Below are 20,923 nucleotides of genomic sequence, written 5' to 3'. Positions count from 1 at the left end.
TACGTATTGTTTTATCATTTCGTTGAGTCACATCGTACGTAGAATGCATTGACGTCAAAGATGCTTGACTAATGGAAGGAAGGGCCTCTGTCGCCATGGGCTGATTGAATGATCCATCCGCTCCTCTATCAGACATATGAGGAGAATGCACAGGCACACAGGTGCAAAGGCGAAGGGGACACCGTGGTGCCCAGGCCAGCGAAGGTCCCTGCCCTCCGGGGCCAGGCAAGCCCACGCTTCGCACCACACCCTGGGGGCGAGATCCACTTCGCCTCTCTGAGACTCAGCCTCCTCCTCTGAGAAGCGGGGACAGCTTGTGGGCCTATGCTGAGTAAAAGGTGTGTGTCAAAGTCTGGCTGGGCGCACTACAGGCCTCCAAGGTCAGTGTGATGGCGGGGAGAGGGCAGCGCTGACAAAGCCATCATTCACGATAACGTGGCTGTGTCCTTCTTCCTCCAGGCCCATAGCTGACTGCTGACCACGCTCACCCCCCTTGGCCATGGACACCCCTGGCTACCCTGCCTCGGCGCCCACAACCTTGGAACCTGGGAACACCTCCTCAGCCTGGCTCCCAGACGCCACCCCGGGAAATGGGTCGGCGGACCCAAGTGCAGCAGGGCTGGCTGTCAGCGGTGTCCTGATCCCGCTGGTCTACCTGGCAGTGTGCGTGGTGGGCCTGCTGGGCAACTCCCTGGTCATCTACGTGGTCCTGAGGCACACGGCTAGCCCGTCAGTCACTAATGTCTACATCCTCAACCTGGCCTTGGCCGATGAGCTCTTCATGCTGGGGCTGCCCTTCCTGGCGGCTCAGAACGCCCTATCCTACTGGCCCTTCGGCTCCCTCATGTGCCGTCTGGTCATGGCCGTGGACGGCATCAACCAGTTCACCAGCATCTTCTGCCTCACCGTCATGAGTGTGGACCGATACCTGGCCGTGGTGCACCCCACCCGCTCTGCCCGCTGGCGCACAGCTCCGGTGGCCCGCACGGTAAGCGTGGCCGTGTGGGTGGCCTCGGCCGTGGTGGTGCTGCCCGTGGTGGTCTTCTCAGGGGTACCCCACGGCATGAGCACATGCCACATGCAGTGGCCCGAGCCTGCGGCGGCCTGGCGTGCTGGCTTCATCATCTACACGGCCGCACTGGGCTTCTTCGGGCCGCTGCTGGTCATCTGTCTCTGCTACTTGCTCATCGTGGTCAAGGTGCGCTCGGCAGGGCGGCGGGTGCGGGCACCCTCGTGCCAGCGGCGGCGGCGCTCGGAGCGCAGAGTCACGCGCATGGTGGTGGCCGTGGTGGCGCTCTTCGTCCTTTGCTGGATGCCTTTCTACGTGCTCAACATCGTCAACGTGGTGTGCCCGCTGCCCGAGGAGCCCGCCTTCTTCGGCCTCTACTTCCTGGTGGTGGCGCTGCCCTATGCCAACAGTTGTGCCAACCCCATCCTCTACGGCTTCCTCTCCTACCGCTTCAAGCAGGGTTTCCGCAGGGTCCTGCTGCGACCCTCCCGCCGTGTGCGCAGCCAGGAGCCTCCTGCCGGAGGACCTCCAGAGAAGACGGTAGAGGAAGAGGAGGAGGAGGATGAGGAGGAGGGGGCAGGGAAGCAGGGGGAGGGGAAGATGAATGGCCAGGTCAGCCTCATTGCGCAGCCTGGCACCAGCAGGCAGGAGCGACCGCCCAGCGGCAAGGTCAACAAGGACAAGCAGTTCCTCCCCCAAGAGGCCTCGGCGGGAGACAAGCCAGGCACACTGCACATCAGCTATCTGTAGGGGGCCTGTGGAGGGCCAGCGTGGCCCCAGGACAGGACAGAGGCTGTGGGTGTGCCGAGGGCATGCTATCCATGGTGCCAGAGGCCTACAATGGGATGTTGGGAGGCCTGGGCTCTGATCCCATAGCCGCTGAGACTCGCTTTCCTTCTCTGGGCCTTGCGTTCTTTTCTGTGACTCAGGGATGGGAGTAATCAGCCAGGACAAGTTCTGCTGGATAAGAAGTCCAGAGGGGCATCACCCCTGGCTGGCTGGCCTTCTGGAGCGGGGTCCAGGTTCAGGGGACAAGGTCAGACTGGCTTTCCCCTTCAAAGACAGAGCATCCTGGGGGACCAGCCTGAAGGTTGCCCCTCAGAACAACACCAAGGTCTGGATTTCCTAGGCTCAGAGCCAGGATCACAGGGGAGGGACTGGGGCCCCAAGTAGAAGAAAGTTCTACCCAGGGCAGGGAGAGGTCCAAACCTGTTCAGGCCCCACATCAGCTCCCCCGACATGCTGCAAGGCCTCAGCCAGCTCTTCCTCTTCTCTGGGCCTCAGACCTCACCTGCTGAACAACCCAATAACCTCCAGGCCCTCTTGGCCAGATGTTAGTGCTGGGACTCCGTGTTCCCAGCCCTGAGAGGCGGTGGATTTTCTAGGAAAGTCACTCAGGCCAGCTTCAGGGTCCCTTACCGCTTGGGCCCACCCAAGGCCCCATATCTCATTTTGTACTTGGAATTTTATATTCTTTTTCATAAAGAGGGTCTCCAATCTGCATTAAGTTTAGGCCACCCAAGGCCCTACTTGGCCCCTGTTGAGGGCAGCTGACCAATTCCCATAGCAGCTCATGTCGTGAGGTTGTGGCTAGAAGGGGGGTGTCTCTGGGTCTCTGAGGGCTCCAGGAGCACCCCTTATAGCAGCACCTATTGGCGCTCCTCCCCTCCCAGAGACCAAGGCAGGGCCCAGGTCAGGCAGACTGGTGGGGAAAGGCAGTGTCCTAACAGCATGGTGTGGAGAAGGAGAGGGAGGAAGAGGGAGGAGGAAGAAGAGAGGGAGGAGGAGGGAGGAGGACAGATCTGCTCCAGGACCATGCCGCCATCCTTGGCCCCTGTGGGTGGAGCTCCGCAGCAGCACTGCTGAAGGCATGTTGTGGGTGCCCGGCCCAATCAATCTCGAGGAAAGCATGCAGTCAGGGTGGGAAAGCAAACGCTCTGGAAGGTATAATGCTGGCTCCCTTGAGGGCCTGCCTGGGCTGGTAAGAGGGGCTGCGCCTTGATGGTGGCCTAGGGCCATTGCTGAGACTCAGGACCCCACAGGTCAGGGAGCAGTCCTCCCCATTCTCTATATTCTCCCTAAGGGGGAGAATATGGGGCACCCCAAGGAAGACAACACAAGGGGGGCTGGAGGGGAACCACAGGAGAGGCCACTGTGCAAGAATTCTCTCCCAGAGATAAGCCCTCGGGGCCATCGTGAGATTGGCCCCGGGGGAGGGCGGCACCTCAGGCTAACTCCCTCCCCACCCCTTGCAAAGGGCAAGGGGGTCCTCAGGGAAAGCACATGAAGCACAGATTGGGAGACCTAAATTTTCAACTAAACTCAGGATCCTGGCTAGCCTTGACCTCTCTGGGGTTCAGTTTTCCCATCATAAAATAGTAGGTTGTCCCAGTCTGCCCACCTGCTCAGAATTGGGGGTGGAATGAATTATGTTGGACAAATTGCCCCCCATACTACAATGGGTAGGGGTGGGTGTATCCGATTTTAAAGTAAAGTATCAGATTATAAAGCCCCCAACCAGGCTTGGTCCACACCTGCTCCTTCCTCAGGCGGCCTCTCTGTCTCTGGCCTTTGGGGGTAAGAGCAGTGCGGGACCCAGGATTGGGGGAAGGGGAGGAGGCAGAGGCCAAAGATAAGAAGGCGGGGCTTGGGGAGTTGGCCGGCTCAGAAGTTCCCCAAACAAGACCTTGTATGGATGTTGGAGCTGGAGGCCCAGCCCTCAGTCTGGGGTTCCTCTGAGAAGGATGTGGGGTTCTGAGTGAAGAAGGGCACCCGGCATTTCAGCATTTCCTGGCCAACCCTGCCTTCCTGACTCCTGGGACAGGTGAGCCTGTCCAGCACGGGTGGCTGGAAAGCCCCTGAGGGGGACCCTTCGCTGCTCCTGCCCCTTGCTCTTGTCAATAAAGACAGTGACACATGACACCAGCTGTGACCTGGGCCAGTTCGTCTGTCTTGGTGGGCCTGTGTGTGTGTGTGTGTGTGTGTGCGCACGCCGCCTGTCCCTCTCTTCATCTCTCAGCTCTGCGTGCACAGGTCTCTGTGTATGGCTTCCCAGAGTCCGGGTCTCCAGGGCGCAGGGAAGAGGCCCCCATAAGCCTCAGCCAACATCCTTACAGATCTTGGTCCCAAAGCCGTAGATAAGAGTCTTTTCCTGTGCCCGAATAGCAAGACTCGTGGCAGAAAGCTGATTGGCTCGACTGGGTCACGTGATAGCTCCTTGGGCCAATTACCAAAGACAAAGTGATGGAGTGCGACGATTGGTCCGGTGTAGGTCACGTGCCCATCCTTCTCACCTGGGAGACCATGGGACGCCGTGACTGACAGGCTGGCCTGACCCCCAAGGCCGGTGTGTGCCCCAGGCAGCAACAGGAGACTGTGTGTGCGTTTGTGAGCACGGGGTGCCTAGGAGGGGCCCCGGCATCTCAGTCACACCCACGCGTGAACACGAGGGGTTTACGGTGCCCGAGGCAGGTGTGCCTGCAGTGAGAGCAGAGGGACTGCTAGGGGCGAAGGGTCGCACGGGAGTGGTTTCCGGGCCAGGGTTCCCCTCTGGATCCCACAGCCCCAAGCTTCCCCACCATGCCATGTGTCACTGCCTGTGCCCGCTCACATTCATGCGTGTCACTGCCCCACTGCCAGCCTTGCCTCTGCAGGCAGGGACTGTGTTCCCAAGTCAGGTAACTATGAATATTTGCAATAAATGAGTGAATAGGGGAATTCCATTTCACAAACTTCAGGGGCAGTGTTCACGCGGTGACTCTGGCCTCCTTTGGCTCTGTGCCCTGCAGTAATCCTGAATCAATGCGGGGAGGGCCAGGGGGATGGAAGGAACCTGTGTAGGGGTTTGGGCCTGGAATCTGTGGGTTATTGGAAAAGCAGGCGCCTCAGGGGGAGGTGAGGCCTGGGGTTGTGAGCCAGGACAGGCAGGAAGGATGGTGATGACCTTCCCTGCCTGATTCCCCCTCTCCAAATCTTCAACTTACTCACACCCAAGGCCTTACCTTGAACTTGTCTCTCAGAGGCGGTTGCCAGGCAACAGCCCATGGCCACTAGGCTCTGGACCAGGACTTCATGCGTCAGCATCCGCATCAGTGGGGAGGAGCTGGGAGACCGCAGGGCCTGAGGCCCCAGGCTTCAGGTTGTCCTCACCTAAAAGATGTGGGGGAGACAGAGGCTACTGACCCATGGGGAGGTGACAGCTGGGCTCCACAGGATGCCAAACACAGATGGAAACACTCTACAGGTGGGAAGAACCCCAGGCAGGAATGTGAGGGGCATTCCCCGGGATAACGCAAGGTCACAGTCCCGCCATGGCCTTGCACTGCCCCTGTCACTGGCAGGCCCTGGTGACCTTCTCGGTGAGACCACTGGAAGGCTGTGGGGGAAATGCATCCCCTAAAAGCTATGGGACCCGAATCAGGAGGCCCACTCTGTCACAAACCTACTGTGCAGCCCTGGGCCATTTACTTCATCTCTCTGGGCATAGCTCATTAAGTTAACAAAGATTTTCCTGAGCACAGACAGTAGGCAAGGCTCTGACCCTGGACTGAAGGTGCGGTAGGGAAAGACAGATGCCGTCTCTGTGCCCTTGTTGTTCCTGGAGAGCCACAGAATCTAGTTGGGAGAGAAGTGTGATAGGGGAGGGGTGCATGTGGTGCGGACACCTGACTGCCCGGAAGAGGGACCTGTGTGTGCTAAGGCCTTGAGTCCGCAGGAATGCTGTCAAGAAAAAGAGGAAAGGCAGAGATCGGGCCCAGGTGAGGGGCAGAAGCTGTGTCAGACAGGACCTCGTAGGAGGTTAATTCCTGTTGTAGGTTGTGTTGAGTCTCCTTGCCAAATTCATGTTCAAGTCCTAACATTGGGTGCCTCTGGATGGGACCTTATTTGGAAGTACGGTCCTTTCAGGCATAAGTAGCTAAGATGAGGTCATACTGGGGTAGGGTCAGCCGCCAATCCAGTGTGACTGGTGTTCTTAAGCCAAGGGGAGATTTGGACAGACAAGAGTGCAAGGAAGATGCAGGGTGAGGCTTCTACAAGTCCCAGGACACCAAAGGTTGTCAGCCAAGTGCCAGAAGCTGGGTGGGAGGTCCTCAGAGCCCTCCAGAAGGAAGCAACTGTGCTGACTCTTTGATCTCAGACGCCCAGCCTCCAGCACCAGGAGCAAATGAATTTCTATTGCAAGCCACCTAGTTCGTAGTACTTGGTCATGGCAGGCCCAGGGAGCGAGCACAGTTCCCTGCCTGCAAAACAGAACTTATGGTCCCTCCTCTCCCAAGACCTCCGGGGCTTGCATAATTCCCGGCCCGCTCACTCTTTCATTTAGCAAGTATTTTGGGGAGCAACTGCCAATTGCAAAAAGCTGAAGGCAGAGAAGATGCAAGGCCTGGCAGTCTTAGGAGCAAAGGAAGTCACAGGGAAGAGAATAGATAAACTAGCCAGTTGTGAAGCACATGGCCCCTGGAACTGCCTGGGCTTGAATCCCGGCTCATCCGTTCACTAGCTGTTTGGCCTTGAAGCAGTTAATCAACCTTCCTGTGCTTCTCCCCGCAACCCCTTGTCTCTGAGATGGGGTTGAGAGCAGATGTCCCTATTGTTGGGAGGTTTAAATGAGTTAATATTTCTCCACAGTTAAGCACTGTGCCTGATGTGTTAGGTGCTGTGTTCAATGAATGCAAGAAGTGCTTTCCCAGAAGGAAGAATCTCTCTATGGGTGGGGGGGGGGGTTGGAAATCTCCCCAGGAGGCACGATGGCCCAGCTGAGTGTAGAGAGGACACTGGAGTGCATGCACCAGGGAGGAATTATGCAAGACGGTCTAGGTACTGAGGACCTAGCACTATTGGACCTAGGACAGCTCCAATACCCGTTTATAGCACAGGATGGTCAGACCAGGGATGGTCAGACCAGGGATAATCAAACACCTGGCTCAGGGTCATAGTACCAGAAGTGGGACCAAGAAGCTGTTTTCCCAGCCCCCAGTCCAGTGTCTACAGTTTTGTTTTGTTTTTTAAACTATGAAACTGGGGGGCAAGGTGGCAGGAGCAATGCCGCACGTGGAGAGAGCTCTGAGGCCACTGATGCCAGCTCCTTGGTGGCCACTGGGTGTTGGCAGATGATGTCCTTGGGGAAGACCGGACAGGTGTGAGGGCAGCCCAGGCCCCGTGGGGACTCCATGGCCTCCAGGAGGCTCCGCCACCCTCCAGGGAGCCCTGCAGCCCAGAGGTGTGAACAAAGGGCAAACACTTGTGCACGTGTGTGTGCAGAAGGTTCCTTTTCAAAGAAAATGTCTCGGCCACACTCGAAGGCATCTCCAGGGTCCCAGACACCTCAGGTCCTGGTTCACACATCCCAGGAACACAGCCCAGAGGCAGCCAGGAGCCCACGTCCCCTGTGGCCGGCTTGTTACAGGTGGGGAAAAGGAGGCCAGGGGCCCTCCTCGTCCTGCTATCTGCTTTAATTACCTGGAAATGTGTCAATATTGGCACACCGAATGGCCAGTCCTGCGTTTGCTCAACACGACCCAGAGCCTGCTTAGTTTCTCCATCTGTAAGGGGGGGTTGTCTCTGAGGTTCAGCTTCCCGCCGCTCATCAGACAGCGCTGGTCTCTCCTGCTCTCCGTCCACAGAACAGCAGCAATTACAGGGAGAACAAAGCAAACTCATATGCCTGTTTACGTGGGCGGCAGTCCGCTGAGCTGTCAGCCACGCAATCGGGATCCAACCCCAGCGGCCCTACTGCTTAGCTCTGCGGGCCTACGGGCTGGCCTCGGAAGCGCTTGGAGCCTGAGTTTCCTCATCCATAAAATGGGCTTTATTCATAACCTCACCTCACAGGACTGTCGGGAGACCTGGAGGCGGACTGGCTCGGCCGAGGCCCGCGCTGTGCTCTGTGTCCGGCAGGGGGCGCCGCGGGACGTCCGCCTGGTCGCCGCTCCGCTCGGCCGGACTCGGCTCTCTTCGGCCACGCTCGGCTCCACTCGGTTAGACTCGGCCATGTTCGGCCGCCACCGCCAGGCTCGGCCAAAGTCGGCTCTGCCCGATTGTCCTCGGCTGCACTTGGCGGGATTCGGCTATGCTCGGCGAAGTCCGGCCTTGCTGGCTCCTGGCGGGCTCCGCTCGCGGCTGGACGCGCTGGGGCCCCTCCCTGGCGCCGAGGAGCCGCCTCGGGTTGGGCTTCTCGGGTGGAGGCCCAGAGGCCGGAGCAGAGCTGGCCTGAGGGTCGCGGCCGCGAGTGTCCGCGCGACAGGGTCCGGTTTGCCTGAGCCCTGGGCCGTGCTTTTCCAGGGCATCGGCTGGCAGCCAAAGGGGCGGGCTCGCGGCCGGTGACTGCCTTTTCCCAGGGGTCCAAGCCGAAGCCGGTGGGCCGGGGGTCGGGGAGTCTCTCCTTACTTCTGCTGAGCGGAGCGGGGAAGTTGGCTGCTGCCTCATCGTTCTGGTTTTGCCACTGGTCGGTCGTCGGGGAGGGAGCCACTTGCTGCACCTGTTCCTTAGCCTCAGTTTTCCCCCAACAGTTAGCAGGATTCTTCTGGGGCGGGGTGGGGGTGGAGGCGGCCGACAGACTCCGCGCGACCTGCTGGCTCTTTCTTTCCCTGGGCCTCTTGCGGATTCAGTGTCCCCTTCTGTAAAATGGTCTTAAACTCGCCCAACTCGGGATCATACATGGGGTGTTGAAAGCCCAGGGTGGAGAAACTGAGTCCGGAGGTGGATGTTCACCCACCCACCCTGGCTAATCAGTGGAAGGCCTCCGTAGTAGAACCGAGTCTGGGGTTCTCCGCGCAGGAGGAAGCGGGACGAACTGCTTGGGAGAGGGAGGGTCCCTTGGAACCTCTGGCCAACCTCTCCCCAACTTTGTGGGGAGGGGGTTTGGAAAAAAGTGCTTGGGCGCCCCAGCCAGCCCCTAGCGCGTCGCAGTGGCCTTTCATCCTTCTCCTAGCCCTCTGCTACCCCCTTAGCTCCCGACGAAGGGGATGAGACGGGAGCATCACAAGTCGCCGGTTGCATGAGGTGGGTGCCCAGTGGGCTGGGTCACACCCACCGCGGGGCCCCATGGCTCTCCCCAGCAGGTGGCGCTCGCGGTTGCCTTTGTTTAGTTTCTTAATTGGCTAGTGACCCTGATTAGTTAGATCTGTGACTTGGCATTCACAACTTGCAATGCTGACTCCAGGAATCATGTTTTCTTTCTCACCGTTTGACAGGCACACATTTTATCTTTTTAAAATACGTGAGGGGTCCCGGCACTCTGTAAGCACTCACTCACTCACTATTTTTATACCTGGGTCCCAGGGCTGGGGTGTGCATGAGAAGGGGCTGATACCCTTACCCTATTCAGAGTGTGACCACGGAGAAGCACTGGTGGGTGGCCAGTAGAGGGGACCCCTATCGGGTATCCCACCAGACCGCTCAGGTGCTCTTGGCTTCCTTATGTCCCTCTGGCCCAGGAACACCAAGGCTCAGAAGTAGGGAGTGTGCCCAAGGTCACACAGCTAGAAGGAGCTAGAGCTGGAACATAACACACTTTTGTCTGCCCCAGGGCTAGGGCTCTGTCTCCAAGCTACCTGGCCAGCTGGGGAGATCCTCCGAATGGCTGAGAGACCACGGATGCTACACAAATGAAGGTATTTTAGGCAGAGTGAGAGTGAGAGGAAAAATATTGAAGTGTAATATATCTGAGTCTTGCTCTCTTGTCCACCCTGCCTCCAGCTGGCAAAGAGAACAAGGAGCCCTTTTCTGGGGCATCGGCCTAGCTGGGAGCCAAAGGAGCCAGCCCTAGAATCTGGCAAATCAAGTCCCTTTCCTGGCCTCAGTCTCCTCATCTGTTAAATGGGCTGAGTGGCCTTTGGCAGAGTGGCTGTTGAGTGTGGCCTGGAGCAGAGGGCTGGCACAGCGTGGGATAAACTTCCTGTGTCCCCAGGCTGTGCACGCCATCCCCCATCTGTCTTCCCTTCCCTTCTCCCTTCCCTCCGAGGCTAGGCTTTCTAAGCCAAAGGACTCAGAGGTGGCCAGGAGTTGTCTTCCACTCTGGTGCTGCTGACTCAGCCCTTTTCCTGGTGACAGCAGCAGGGGGAGGGTGGGGAGTGTGGCTCCCACCCTCTGCAGCCCTGGCTCAGGGCCCTGGGAATGCTGTCTGAGGCAGGGCCACATAGAGGGCATGGCCAGTGTGGTCTTGGTGTTTTCTCAATGCTGTAGAACCTTAGTCTGCTTTTGGGGGGGACCCCCTGGGGCCCCTAAGTAGGCCAGGGTAGGGGGGAGGACTCTAAGTGGGCTTGAGAGGTGAAAACAGCACAAAGCTGAAAGCTGGGAGAGTCTGACTTTCATTCCAGCTTCGGCTCTGGTCAGCTGTGACCTTGAGCCAAAGACTGGGGTCTATCCTGGGTCACGGAGTCTCTGCTGGTCACATTAAGTAATTGGGTCAGGCCATCTCTCAGGGTCTTTCCAGGCCTGAAGTTCTGCTGTCTGATTATCCCCAAAACTGCTAGAAAAACCGAAGGCTGGACATGAGACGTCAAAGATACACAGGCCACGGGCCGTTCTATCCTCCACACTTGGCCCGTTGAGTGGGGCTAGGCTTTCATGCCCTAAGCCCCAGACTGAATTCCATCCCTCTCAGATCTCGGCATTTCTGTACTGAGGGCAGTAATGTCACCGCCTCCCTCTTCCCACAGGACAGACCAGGAATTAGAGCCTTTGTCCCCCACCCAACCCTACCCATTCCCCCCGCCCAGGCATGTTCCTAGGACTCCAGTGGGCTGGGGACCACTTCCTTTCTGTGGGGTTGTGGCTCCTCTTCACTCCTCCCAGCCATGGGACCCTGGGAAAGCACAAGGCTGGGGTCAGCTGAGTTGAAATAATGGATGGGAACACCTTTCAGGTTCCAAAAACCCCTGCAAAGATGAGGCCCAGCCCAGGCAGTAAGCACTCAACCAGTGTGGAATGAGAGGGGACTGGAGTGGGAGGGACATTGGAGACCGTCTGGGCACCCCAGAGTCCCAGGGATGCATGAAAAACCTCGGCAGCTCAACTGGAAGGAAGCTGGGCAGGACCCCGCCCAGGCCCAGGGGCATACTACACAGGCTGCCCCTCTTGCCAACAGGACCCGTCTCTGGGGGGTCATCTCCACAGAGGGGCTGGCTCCATAAGACGCGAGGGATGGACCGTTCAGGGGAGATTTCCAGGCTGAGGCGGGGTACTTCCATGTCCATCGGAGAGGGGGTGTTGACCTGGCTGTTGCCCTTACCTAGTACCTGAGGGGGTCATACCTGCTCATTGACTTGGACATGTGCTGAGCCTCCCCTGTGCCCGGCACAAGGAGACTAGGGACTGGAGCTCTGCAGATTCCTAGGGACAGAGAGGTCAATGGAATTGGCCCAAGTCCTGAGCTAGTGGGCGCCCGCGCCCTCTCCCCTCAGCACCCTGCCCCTGTGACCCAGAGCAAATAGGCCAAGCCCACCTCTCATCCCGATTCCAGTGCTGCCTCCTCATTCCTGAGCAATCTGGGGGGGCTCCTGCCCCTTCCTTTCCCTCTGTTTTCCAGCCTGCACCTCAAGGGGCTTCAGACCCCTTCCCATTCTGACTCTCTTGGGCTTCTGAATCAAACCAGACCCCACTGGACAACCAAAGAGTTAAGCAAAGGAAAACCCCAGCTCCCTAGGCTCCTTTTATCTCTCACAGATCCCAGAGGCTGGAGAGAATGGAGCAGGGAGGAGGGGAAGTGGGAAGCCAGCTCAGCCCGCTCCCTCCGCCTTCCCTCCGCCTCTCTCCCTCCTTCTCTCCCTCCCTCTTCGGCTCAGCCTGGGGGTCTGGGCCAGCAACAAGCAGACATGGGCCAAGGAGCCAGAGACTGCCCAGAGGCCGGGGGTCTGTGAGCTGCCGTGGAGGCCACTGGACACGGGGTGAGTGATGAATGTTCCTGTAACTTCTTCCAGCAGGGCCCTGGGGGCTGGGGTCAGAGCCCGGAATTCCCTTCCTCCCTCCTCTCTTCCTAGACACGTCCTGGGTTCTGCTCTCTCCCTCTGACCCTCTCAGCCCCTCTAGCCCCTGGTGAAGGGCTGCAGTGTTTCTCCAGCGGGAGCCTGTCCCTGCCGGGACACTCACCAGCTCAGCTCAGCAGGCCCAGCTTCCTCCCCTCCCAGAGAGCTCCCAGCTCCTAAGTAAAGGCAGCAGGAAAACCCCCCATCCCAAATCACCCTAGATGGCACAGTCCCCCACCCTGAATCCCTGCGTGACCCCCCTCCCCCAGGGCCAGTCCCTGATCATGGCTGTGGTTATTATTACTCTTGTTCAAAGACTGCTTTGCTTCCTGCTTCCTGCTCTCCCCAGGGCACAGTTCTGTGTCTCAGAGCTTTTGACTCCAATCTGGCCTCAGATTGGCCAACAGAAACATCCCCAACCATGCCAGTTCTCCAGGCAAAATTCTGCTCTTCCCATCCCGTGTGGGCACTGGGTAGAGGCCTTGTCTGTCACAGGAAGGAACATATGTCAAATCTTATTTGTTTATTACTGAAGTGTAATTGACATTATCTTGCTTCAGGCTTGCAACATTGTCACTCAGCCATCCTGTGCATTACTCAGTGCTTTCCACTGATGAGGGTCGTCACTATACAATGTTATTACAATGTTATTGACTATTCCCTCTGCCTTCCTTTGTATTAAGAGTCCTACAAGTCTTACAAGTCTTACAGGCACTTACCCTGCATTTGGATCCTCCTGAACAACAGGGGAGGTAGGCAGTGGTTTCAACTCCTTGTAAGTGTCAAGGAGCAGCATGGAAGACTAGAGAGGTTAAACTACTAGCCCGAGGTCACACAGCTTGTAAGCTATCTTGGGATCTTAGGTCCAACCCTAAGGCCTCACCCTTTCCCATAAAGTCACATCTATGGCCAGGAAAAAGGGGATTTTTGTTCTTCTCAAAAATCACCGAGATGTGGCATTTACAAACACAGGGTGGGGGTTATAATCTTGAACAGAGAGGATGTTGATCTCTGAGACGTTTATCTGCCTTATAGAGCAGAACCAGGAAAACAGACCAGGGCAGATCTGGGGAATGGTCACTTCTAAGAGAGGGGTGGTATCTCTGGGGACGACCTGCCCGTCACCGCCCTTCTAGCTACTACTCAGCCACCAGCATGGTGGAGTGTGTGTGTGTGTGTGTATAGAGGGGGGACTCCTGCCCTTTAAAACCCATCCTTTACCTCAGTACTCAGTGGAGATAGAATAGCATTTTTTAAAAAAATAATAATTTTAACTTCTCTATATGTATTAACCGCAGAAAAAATATTTTTGAATTGTACCAAATGTTAAAGGAACAAAAAGGAAATAAACAAAGAAACGCCAGAAGTGTAAAAACCAGTCTGGTTTCAAGAGCTGAGTTTCTGATCCTGCGATAATATGCCAGCCCCCAAACACTGCTACCACCTCAAAGGCTCTTTGCCGTGTTTCCTGCCCACCCAGCCCCAGCCTGTCCCCAGTGTCTGCTGTCCTGGCCACTTCCTGCCCCCCTCCTGGAACTCTGGAACATCCCTTGGCCAGGGCCATAGACATCTTCATAAACCCCTGGACTTCTCCCATCGTTTTTGAATTTTCCAGACCTTCTAGTCCTGCTCCTTAATTCCAATTTACCCCCTTGGCAGTGGATTGGTAGGTCTATGATGATTGACACAACTCTCTTCCAATGAATTAACTCCAGAGCCTTGGGGCTTCTGTGTAAGGCTGAGCTGTGAGGGTTGTTGACTGAGCAAAGGTGCTGAGGGGGAGGTGGGTTGACAACAGACCTTGCCAACCTACAAACCCTCAGTGTTACATTTTTCCAAAAAATGACTTCTATTTTTGTTTCCAATTTGTCCGCGCAGAGAGGTACCTGCTTCTGCCTTGTGCACAGGCACCTCTAGGCAGGCCAGCACTGGTCTATGGTCTAAAATTCTGCATACCTACTCCTGAATTCTTAAAGATGCCGTGACAGCATCACTGGGCATAACACTGTGCATTTTCTCTGGATGTTGCTTCCTGACTGCGACAATAAATGAACTTTCCTAGATCTTGGTCAGGACCATGGTGCTCAGGTGCCAGATCCTGGGCTTGGCCACTCATCCCCTCTCCTGAAGAGCGAGCCTGCAGAATCATTTGCCTTGGTCCCAGGGGCGCACTAACATCCCTCATGCTGGGCTGGTAGCCTGTACTTGCTGGAGAAGGCTGGGTCGGTTGTAAGAAAACAAGCCAAAGGGAGGTAGGCAGGGAGGGCTAGGGTGGGGAGCATTTCACGGTCTTACTGGGTGGGACACGTGGGTGGCTGGAGCACCTTCCTCGCCCACCCCAGCAAAGGCATCCCGGGACCTTGTCTGTTTCCCCGGCTATGGCTCTCTTTAGACGGGCTTCCTTCCCAGGCCCACGTGTGCCCAATCCCCATGGACTGGGTTCCAGGGGACCCAGCCTGCAGGCCCTACATGGCCACAGGTCTCTTCATGACCTGGGAGAAATTGCTTCTCTGTGTCAGTCTCTTTCTTCTCATCTATTAAATGGAGACACTAACCCTCTGCCCTTGAGTTACATCAGGTGCTCTGATAATATGGGGGCAGCATCCGTGCTGCGCAGTGCGCAGTGTGGACGGTCCCTTAAATAGAATCTCTGCCCTTCCTTACTTGCTGCAGGTCACCATGGGGATAGCTGCCCTGGACCTCCTCTGTGCAGGGCTCCTGCTCCCTTTCTTGGTGTTTGCGGTCCCCACCGAGGAGCCCTCCTCTGGGGATGCGGTGGCCTCGGGTGCCCCTGGGTACTGTCAACGGTGCTGTGACTCTGAGGACCTCCTGACCCCTGCCGATGAAGCAGTGTCATCGGCCTCTCCATCTGCCCTCCCATACCTGCTGCCTGAGGTCAGGCCCTACATTAACATCACCATCCTGAAGGGTGAGTAGCCTCCTCCCTCCCAGTGGCTCAGGCTAGACTGGCCTGGCTGGGGATGGGGAGGGTGTAGAGCCCTCTCCTTGGGCTGGGGTCCTTGAGGGGGAGGGAACAGGAAAAACCCGGAGAGAAAATTGTCCCAGACCCTTTCTGTCATTCATATATTTATTGAGCAGCTACTATGTGCCAGGACTGTTCTGAGGTCTGAGGATGGAGCATGAGCAAACCAGACAGAAGTGCCAACTGCCATTCTCATGGGAGAGGCAGAACATGAGCAAAAAATATATTGCCCAAGTTAATGAGACAGAGTGTTCGATGGTGATAAAGGGGATGGCGGTGCCAAGGTTGAGGAGGGTAAGGGGCATCAGGAGTGTAGGTGCAGGGAATAGGTTGCAAATTAAATGGGGTGTCGGTTCATTGAGAAGTGAGGGAGAAGCCAGGTGGCTATCTGAGGAAGAGTAGTCCAAGGAGCATGAGCAGCAGGTGCAAAGGTCCTGTGGTAGGAGTGGGCCTGGTGTGTCTAAGGAGCAGAGAGCAAGAGGAGGAGCTGAAGTTGGAGATGAAACAGGGGCAGGGTCAGACTTGGGTTTCCCTGAGTGGGAATGGGGAGCAGGGTAGGGTTCGAGCAGAGAGACCTGGTCCCACTGGGGCTACAAATGGATCTCTCTAATATTTCGTGGAGAATGGCCGGCCGGGACAAGGGTGGGAGCAGGGAGATCTATGGGCAGCCACTAGGGCTATCCAGGTGAGAGTGGGCTCCCTGTCCTCGAAAATCAGGAAGAGGCTTCTGCTGCTGGGGACTGTGAACAGCTGGGGCTGGGGCCAGGCCCTGGACACCCTTCACCTGGGGTTGTGTGGCCAACCACCCCAAGACGTCAGACCTTGGTCATTGCTCCCATTTTGCAGAGGGGGAAACGGAGCCTCCAAGCAGGGAGGAGCTTTCCCAGGAGCACACAGCTATTAAGGCGCAAAGCCGAGATCTGTCCCTGAGGACTCCACTCCACCCTCCAGCCAGGGATCAGCTGGCTTCTGAGAACTCCGGGCCTCGGGTTTCATGGGGGAGGACACCTCCCTTCCTCCAGCACCCGATCTTCCCCAAGGCCCATAGAGCCCCTGCCTGAGGCTGAGGAGCTGTCTGGCCGCTGTCTTCCTAAAAACCCAGGATTAGGAGGACACCCTTGAGCCAGCCTTCACTGTCTGCCGGCGCGGGTGGACACTCGGCTGTGGCAGGAGGCCCCTGGCTGGCGTCAGGAGTCCTGGGGGTCCCTGTCCCAGCTGCTCGCTCCCTCACTGTGCGGGTCAGGCTGGTCTCTCTGTCCCTGGCTTGCCGCCTCCTTTGTAAAAAGGTAAAGGTAACCCCTTCCTAGGACCTCTGTTCACCCCCCTCCCTCAGGTCTGGGGCAGGGAGGTGCAAACCATAAAGTGTGGTGCAGGCAAGGAGGTCCTTCTCCCTTGAGACTGTGGGGTCAAACCGTTGCAGAGCCGGGGACCCCCTTCTCCCTGCTTCTGTCCAGGCTTTTCCCCCAAGGGGCTGTGCCTTCTGTTTCGCTCTTTCCATCGATACTGCCGAGGTCACAGGAGACCTTGGGAAGACACAGGCCTGTGCGGGTCTCTCAAAGGGGAGTGGCTGATGGTAGGAGTTCTGGCGTGTGACAGGTGGCAAGGAAATGCTTGGGATCAGGTACCTCAAGACATAGGGGGTCCCCTGCTCCTTCTGTGCTCAAGGTCAGCCTGGAACCGAGGCTGGGCAGAGGCGTGTGTGCCTAAGGATGAGGCTGGATGTTGCCAGAGCCCCGGGCAGTCAGGGACAGGCCGAGCGTTGCTGGGTGGACCCTCCTGCCTCATATTGGAAGTCTATAGGGCGCTCCCCCATAGGACATTTTGTCAAGGGCCCAACATCAGCCCTGTGAGGTGGACAGATTCCTCTTCAAGACAGAGACAAAATAACTGAGACCGTGACCGTGAAATGCCCCAGTGGGACATAACACCAACCAAGGGCTGCCTGGTTCCGAACCAGGGCCTTTCCCTTCATGTAGGCAGAGGCTTTTTTCTTGGCTCCTTCTCTGGGTCAGAAATGCAAAGTGCAACTCAGCTGCAAAGAGAATGAGCTCTTGCCATTTGCAACAGCATGGATGGAACAGCGGATACGCAGCTGAGCGAAATAAGTCAGTGGGAGCAAGACGGATGCCGTACAATTTCCCTCATATGCAGAATTTAAGGAACAAAACAGATGAACATAGGGGAAGGGAAGGAAAAAAAAATAAAATAAGAGGAAAACAGAGAGGAAGACACACCATAAGAGACTCTTCGCTCTAGGGAACAAACTGAGGGTGGCTGGAGGGGGGAGGTGGGGGAACGGAGTTGCTGGGGGATGGGCATCAGGAGGGCTTGGGATGTCATGAGCCCTGGGTGTTCTGTGCAACTGATGAATCACTAAATTCTACCTCTGAAATGAATAATACACTATATGTTACTTAAAATCAATTTAAATTTAAAAAAAGAAAGAAAGAAAAAGAAATGCCAAGTGGGTCCTGCACCAGCTACCTCTCCGCTGGAGTCAGGCTGGGTGTAGTGACCCTGGGGGTTTGGGCCTGGCTTCCCAGGGAACGACGTGATCACACCTTCACTGCACGGGGCGGGGAACGGGCGGTGGAAGACGGAGAGCGTCTTGGGTCTTGCCCCTCCCGCTTCTCCTGAGCTGTATGACCTTAGGTGAGTCACTGAACCTCACTGAGTAGAGATGGTCACGGTGTCTTCTTTAGAGGGGTGTTCAGCGGAGCGATGCCCAGTATGCAGTAGGTGTTTAGTACGTGCTGGCTATTCTCTGGCTTTCCTTCTCGAGGCAGAGGTGGAGCCCTCCGCAAGCAGAGGCAAGGGTGCCCGCCCTGACTTCCCCCTTCTTGTCCCCACAGGTGACAAAGGGGACCGAGGCCTGCTGGGCACGCCCGGGAAGCTGGGCCGGGAGGGTCCCCGGGGGGAGCGCGGCCCGCAGGGCAACAAGGGCGCCAAGGGGCAGGCGGGCAGCCCCGGGAGCCCGTGCCAGGCGCGCTTCTCGGCCTTCTCGGTGGGCCGCAAGACGGCCCTGCACAGCAGCGAGGGCTTCCAGCCGCTGCTTTTTGACACCGTCTTCGTCAACCCCGACGGCCACTTCGACCTGGCCACCGGCCATTTCATCGCCCCGCTGCGTGGCCTCTACTTCTTCAGCCTCAACGTCCACAGCTGGAACTTCAAGGAGACGTACGTGCACGTGGTGCACAACGAGGAGGCGGCCGTCATCCTCTACGCGCAGCCCAGTGACCGCAGCATCATGCAGAGCCAAAGCGTGATGCTGGCGCTGGCGCCCGGGGACCGAGTCTGGGTGCGTCTCTTCAAGCGCGAGCGGGAGAACGCCGTCTACAGCGACGACGTGGACACCTACATCACCTTCAGCGGCCACCTCATCAAGCCTGAGGATGATTAGTGGCCCCCGGTGGGGCAGCCCCGGCCCCGGGGTGGGGGGAACTGTGGGCAAGGTGGTCCTCCAACAGGGCCTCGGTGTGCCCCTCCATAAAGTGGGCCCCTGGGACCTGGCATTCTGGGTGGGCTTCCTCTTCTTTCCTTCCCTCCATCATATCTCTCTCTCTTCTCTTGGACATATTTTAAGAAGCACGCTAACCTGAATATTCTAGAACTTTCCCAGCCTGCGAACACGGCACATTCTGATTCTGGTTCTGAAGTGGGCGGCGTCCAGGGTTCTGCACGTCTAATAAGTTCCTGGATGTAGTTGGTGCTGCTGGTCCAGGGACCCGCCTTGAGTCCCCAGATTCTAGACCTTTCCCAACATTCTGGAATCCTCCGAACATTCTAGACTCTTGCCAAATCCTTCACTTCTCTCATCTCTCCAGGACCCCCACCCCTATCCTCTTACTCCTTCCACCTTCTCTGTCCCTCTCTTGTGCACCCCACTCGTGCAGCCGCCATTTCCTTATTCATTCATCAAACGCTCGCTGAGCACTCACTCTGTGTCAGGCTCTGGGGAAGCTGAGGTGAGACACAGGCCCTGGCCTTGGTGAGTGCCCAGCCCAGCCAGGGTGGGGAGATACAGGCTCAGGAAACCAGACCCAGAAAAATGTGCAGGGCTGTCATCACAGAAGTCTGTGTCTAGGCGTTCAGCCACCGTGGACCGTCCTTGTCTGCAGGTCCCCAAGGTGGATAGAGTCCCCAAGGTAGGGGGGATCCTTATCCTTGTCCATTTCTTTCCTTCCTGCCCAATGCCCTTCATTAAAGCAAACCCCAGAAGGGCCTTGGTCAGGGCAAGGGTGCTATGAGGGGAGGGTCCAGGAGTCTGCGGCATTTGGGGGTGAATAGGGCCCTTGGGAAAGGGAGCCCAGACCCCCATCTCCCCACATGTCAGGTATGGCAGCCCGCGAGGACTCTTCCCCTCCTCACACATCCCCTTCCCCATCCCCAAGGCGCCTGGGCCTCGGTTCTCCCAGGCTCCCAGCCACCGTCAGACACTGACGTTGTCCCCAGGTGCTCTCTGACCCTCCTTGGCCCTCCTTGCCGGCCCAACGTCCCTGGCTTTCCAGGCCTAGTTAAGGTGCTGAGGCCCCAGTGGGCAGCTTGTGCCTGGCATGGAGCCTCCTGTGGCCAGATGCCACCTTGACACATGCCACTGGACCATGGGCCGGGCTTTGGAGCCCTCAGCAGGTCTAGGGAACTGAAGCGGGCAACATCCCAGGTCAGTCGGGGGGAACGTCGTCCTCTGAGCCATGAGACCAAGACAGGCACTGGGAGTGACCAAGGCCAAGGAAGGGACATCAGGCCTTCTGTCCTTTCTCCCTCTCCCGGGGTGGGGCAGTCTGGCAGTCTCCGGCCTTCTTGTCTCCCATCCCAGGTAGCCTGAACCTCTCTCCAGAGGGAAATGGCTGCTTCCCGTTGGTGCTGATACCGACCGCGGGGCAGAGGCGCCCCGAGCAGTGGTCTCTGGTGCTCACTTGTAGCCGACGGATTCACGGCTCAGTGATGGGGGGCTGGCAGCAGGACCTGACCCCGTGCCGTGAACGCTGGTGCTATACCCCCACTCCTCACCTGACTTCGTCCCTGTCCTGCTTGTCTGGAGTGATTAAAGTGTGTCTGTCTTTTTGGCAGTTCGGGCTGGTTCTTTCGGCTCGGCTCCCTGTGCCCCTCCTCGGGAGGGCGGCCAGTCCCGGTTCTGCTGGGGGCCCCACCGCAGGGCTCCCCTCCAAGGGCTCCCCATCCCATGCGGCCCCTCGGTCATTCATCAGCTGGTAGACCTTGGAGTGAGTGGAGCCAGGCTCGGAGCCGGCTGGGCCGTACCTTGTCTGTGGCCTCAGGCCAGGCTCCACACACCTGAGGCTCCGTTTCCTTGTCTGTAAAATGGGGACACAGAGAATCTACCCCAGGGGGTGGCCAGGAGGATGAGAAGAGCGATGTTTGAGCCACACCCACTGACTGCCTGCTGTGTGCTGGGTACCCCACTAGGCGTGGAGGTGCAGGGCGAGCCCAAGCCATCCTCTTGCCTTCGAGAACGCTGTGGAGCCTACATTCCAGTGAATCACTTGCAAGTGCCGAGCCCCTCAGGCCCTACTTGGGGATTCTGTCTCATGGTTTGTGTTTAATATTTACGAGAGAACAGTTGGCTGTTCTCTGGAGGAAAACACAGCTTCATCCGACAGCGGACTGGGTTCTGACTTTCCAAGCTAGCGCAGTGACTGCTCACGTAGACCTATTTATGTTTGCAGTGACCCCTGTGGGCTTGCCCGACACACTCAAGGCACCTTTGTGTGTCCCTATGGCTGTGCTTGGTGGCGTTCTGGGCACCATGTGCAAGATGCAGCTATTCGGAATGAAGCTACTAGAACTGCCCTGGGACTCGGCCCAGCCCAGGCAAGGGAGCCATGAGTCTCTGTTTCTCTGAAACCTACATGGCCATGGCAAGAGGCTTCCCACTACACCTGAGTGCTCCCCATGGGTCAGAGGCTACGCAGGGGAGCGACCCCAAGGCGTAGTTTTGGCCCAGGCTCT

At 57.5% G+C, this 20,923-nt stretch overlaps 2 protein-coding genes across 2 annotated transcripts; both read left to right on the top strand.

The window, feature by feature from the left end:
* Positions 1 to 463: 463 nt before the first annotated feature.
* On the top strand, positions 464 to 1,804 carry SSTR3 (somatostatin receptor 3). The gene has a single exon (XM_032836746.1). It carries the CDS (start codon positions 500 to 502, stop codon positions 1,757 to 1,759), a length of 1,260 nt encoding a protein of 419 aa, XP_032692637.1. The 5' UTR covers positions 464 to 499; the 3' UTR covers positions 1,760 to 1,804.
* Positions 1,805 to 11,140: 9,336 nt separating this feature from the next.
* On the top strand, positions 11,141 to 19,493 carry C1QTNF6 (C1q and TNF related 6). The gene is made up of 3 exons (XM_032836729.1): positions 11,141 to 11,895; positions 14,647 to 14,902; positions 17,809 to 19,493. Exons 2-3 carry the CDS (start codon positions 14,653 to 14,655, stop codon positions 18,354 to 18,356), a joined length of 798 nt encoding a protein of 265 aa, XP_032692620.1. The 5' UTR covers positions 11,141 to 11,895; positions 14,647 to 14,652; the 3' UTR covers positions 18,357 to 19,493.
* The last annotated feature ends 1,430 nt before the right edge of the window (positions 19,494 to 20,923 follow it).

The sequence above is a fragment of the Lontra canadensis genome, unplaced genomic scaffold (assembly GCF_010015895.1).
Source record: "Lontra canadensis isolate GAN:19392208 unplaced genomic scaffold, GSC_riverotter_1.0 scaffold93, whole genome shotgun sequence".
NCBI lineage: Eukaryota > Metazoa > Chordata > Mammalia > Carnivora > Mustelidae > Lontra > Lontra canadensis.
Note: the sequence above shows the minus strand (reverse complement) of the source record. Positions and strands in the feature narration are given on the sequence as shown.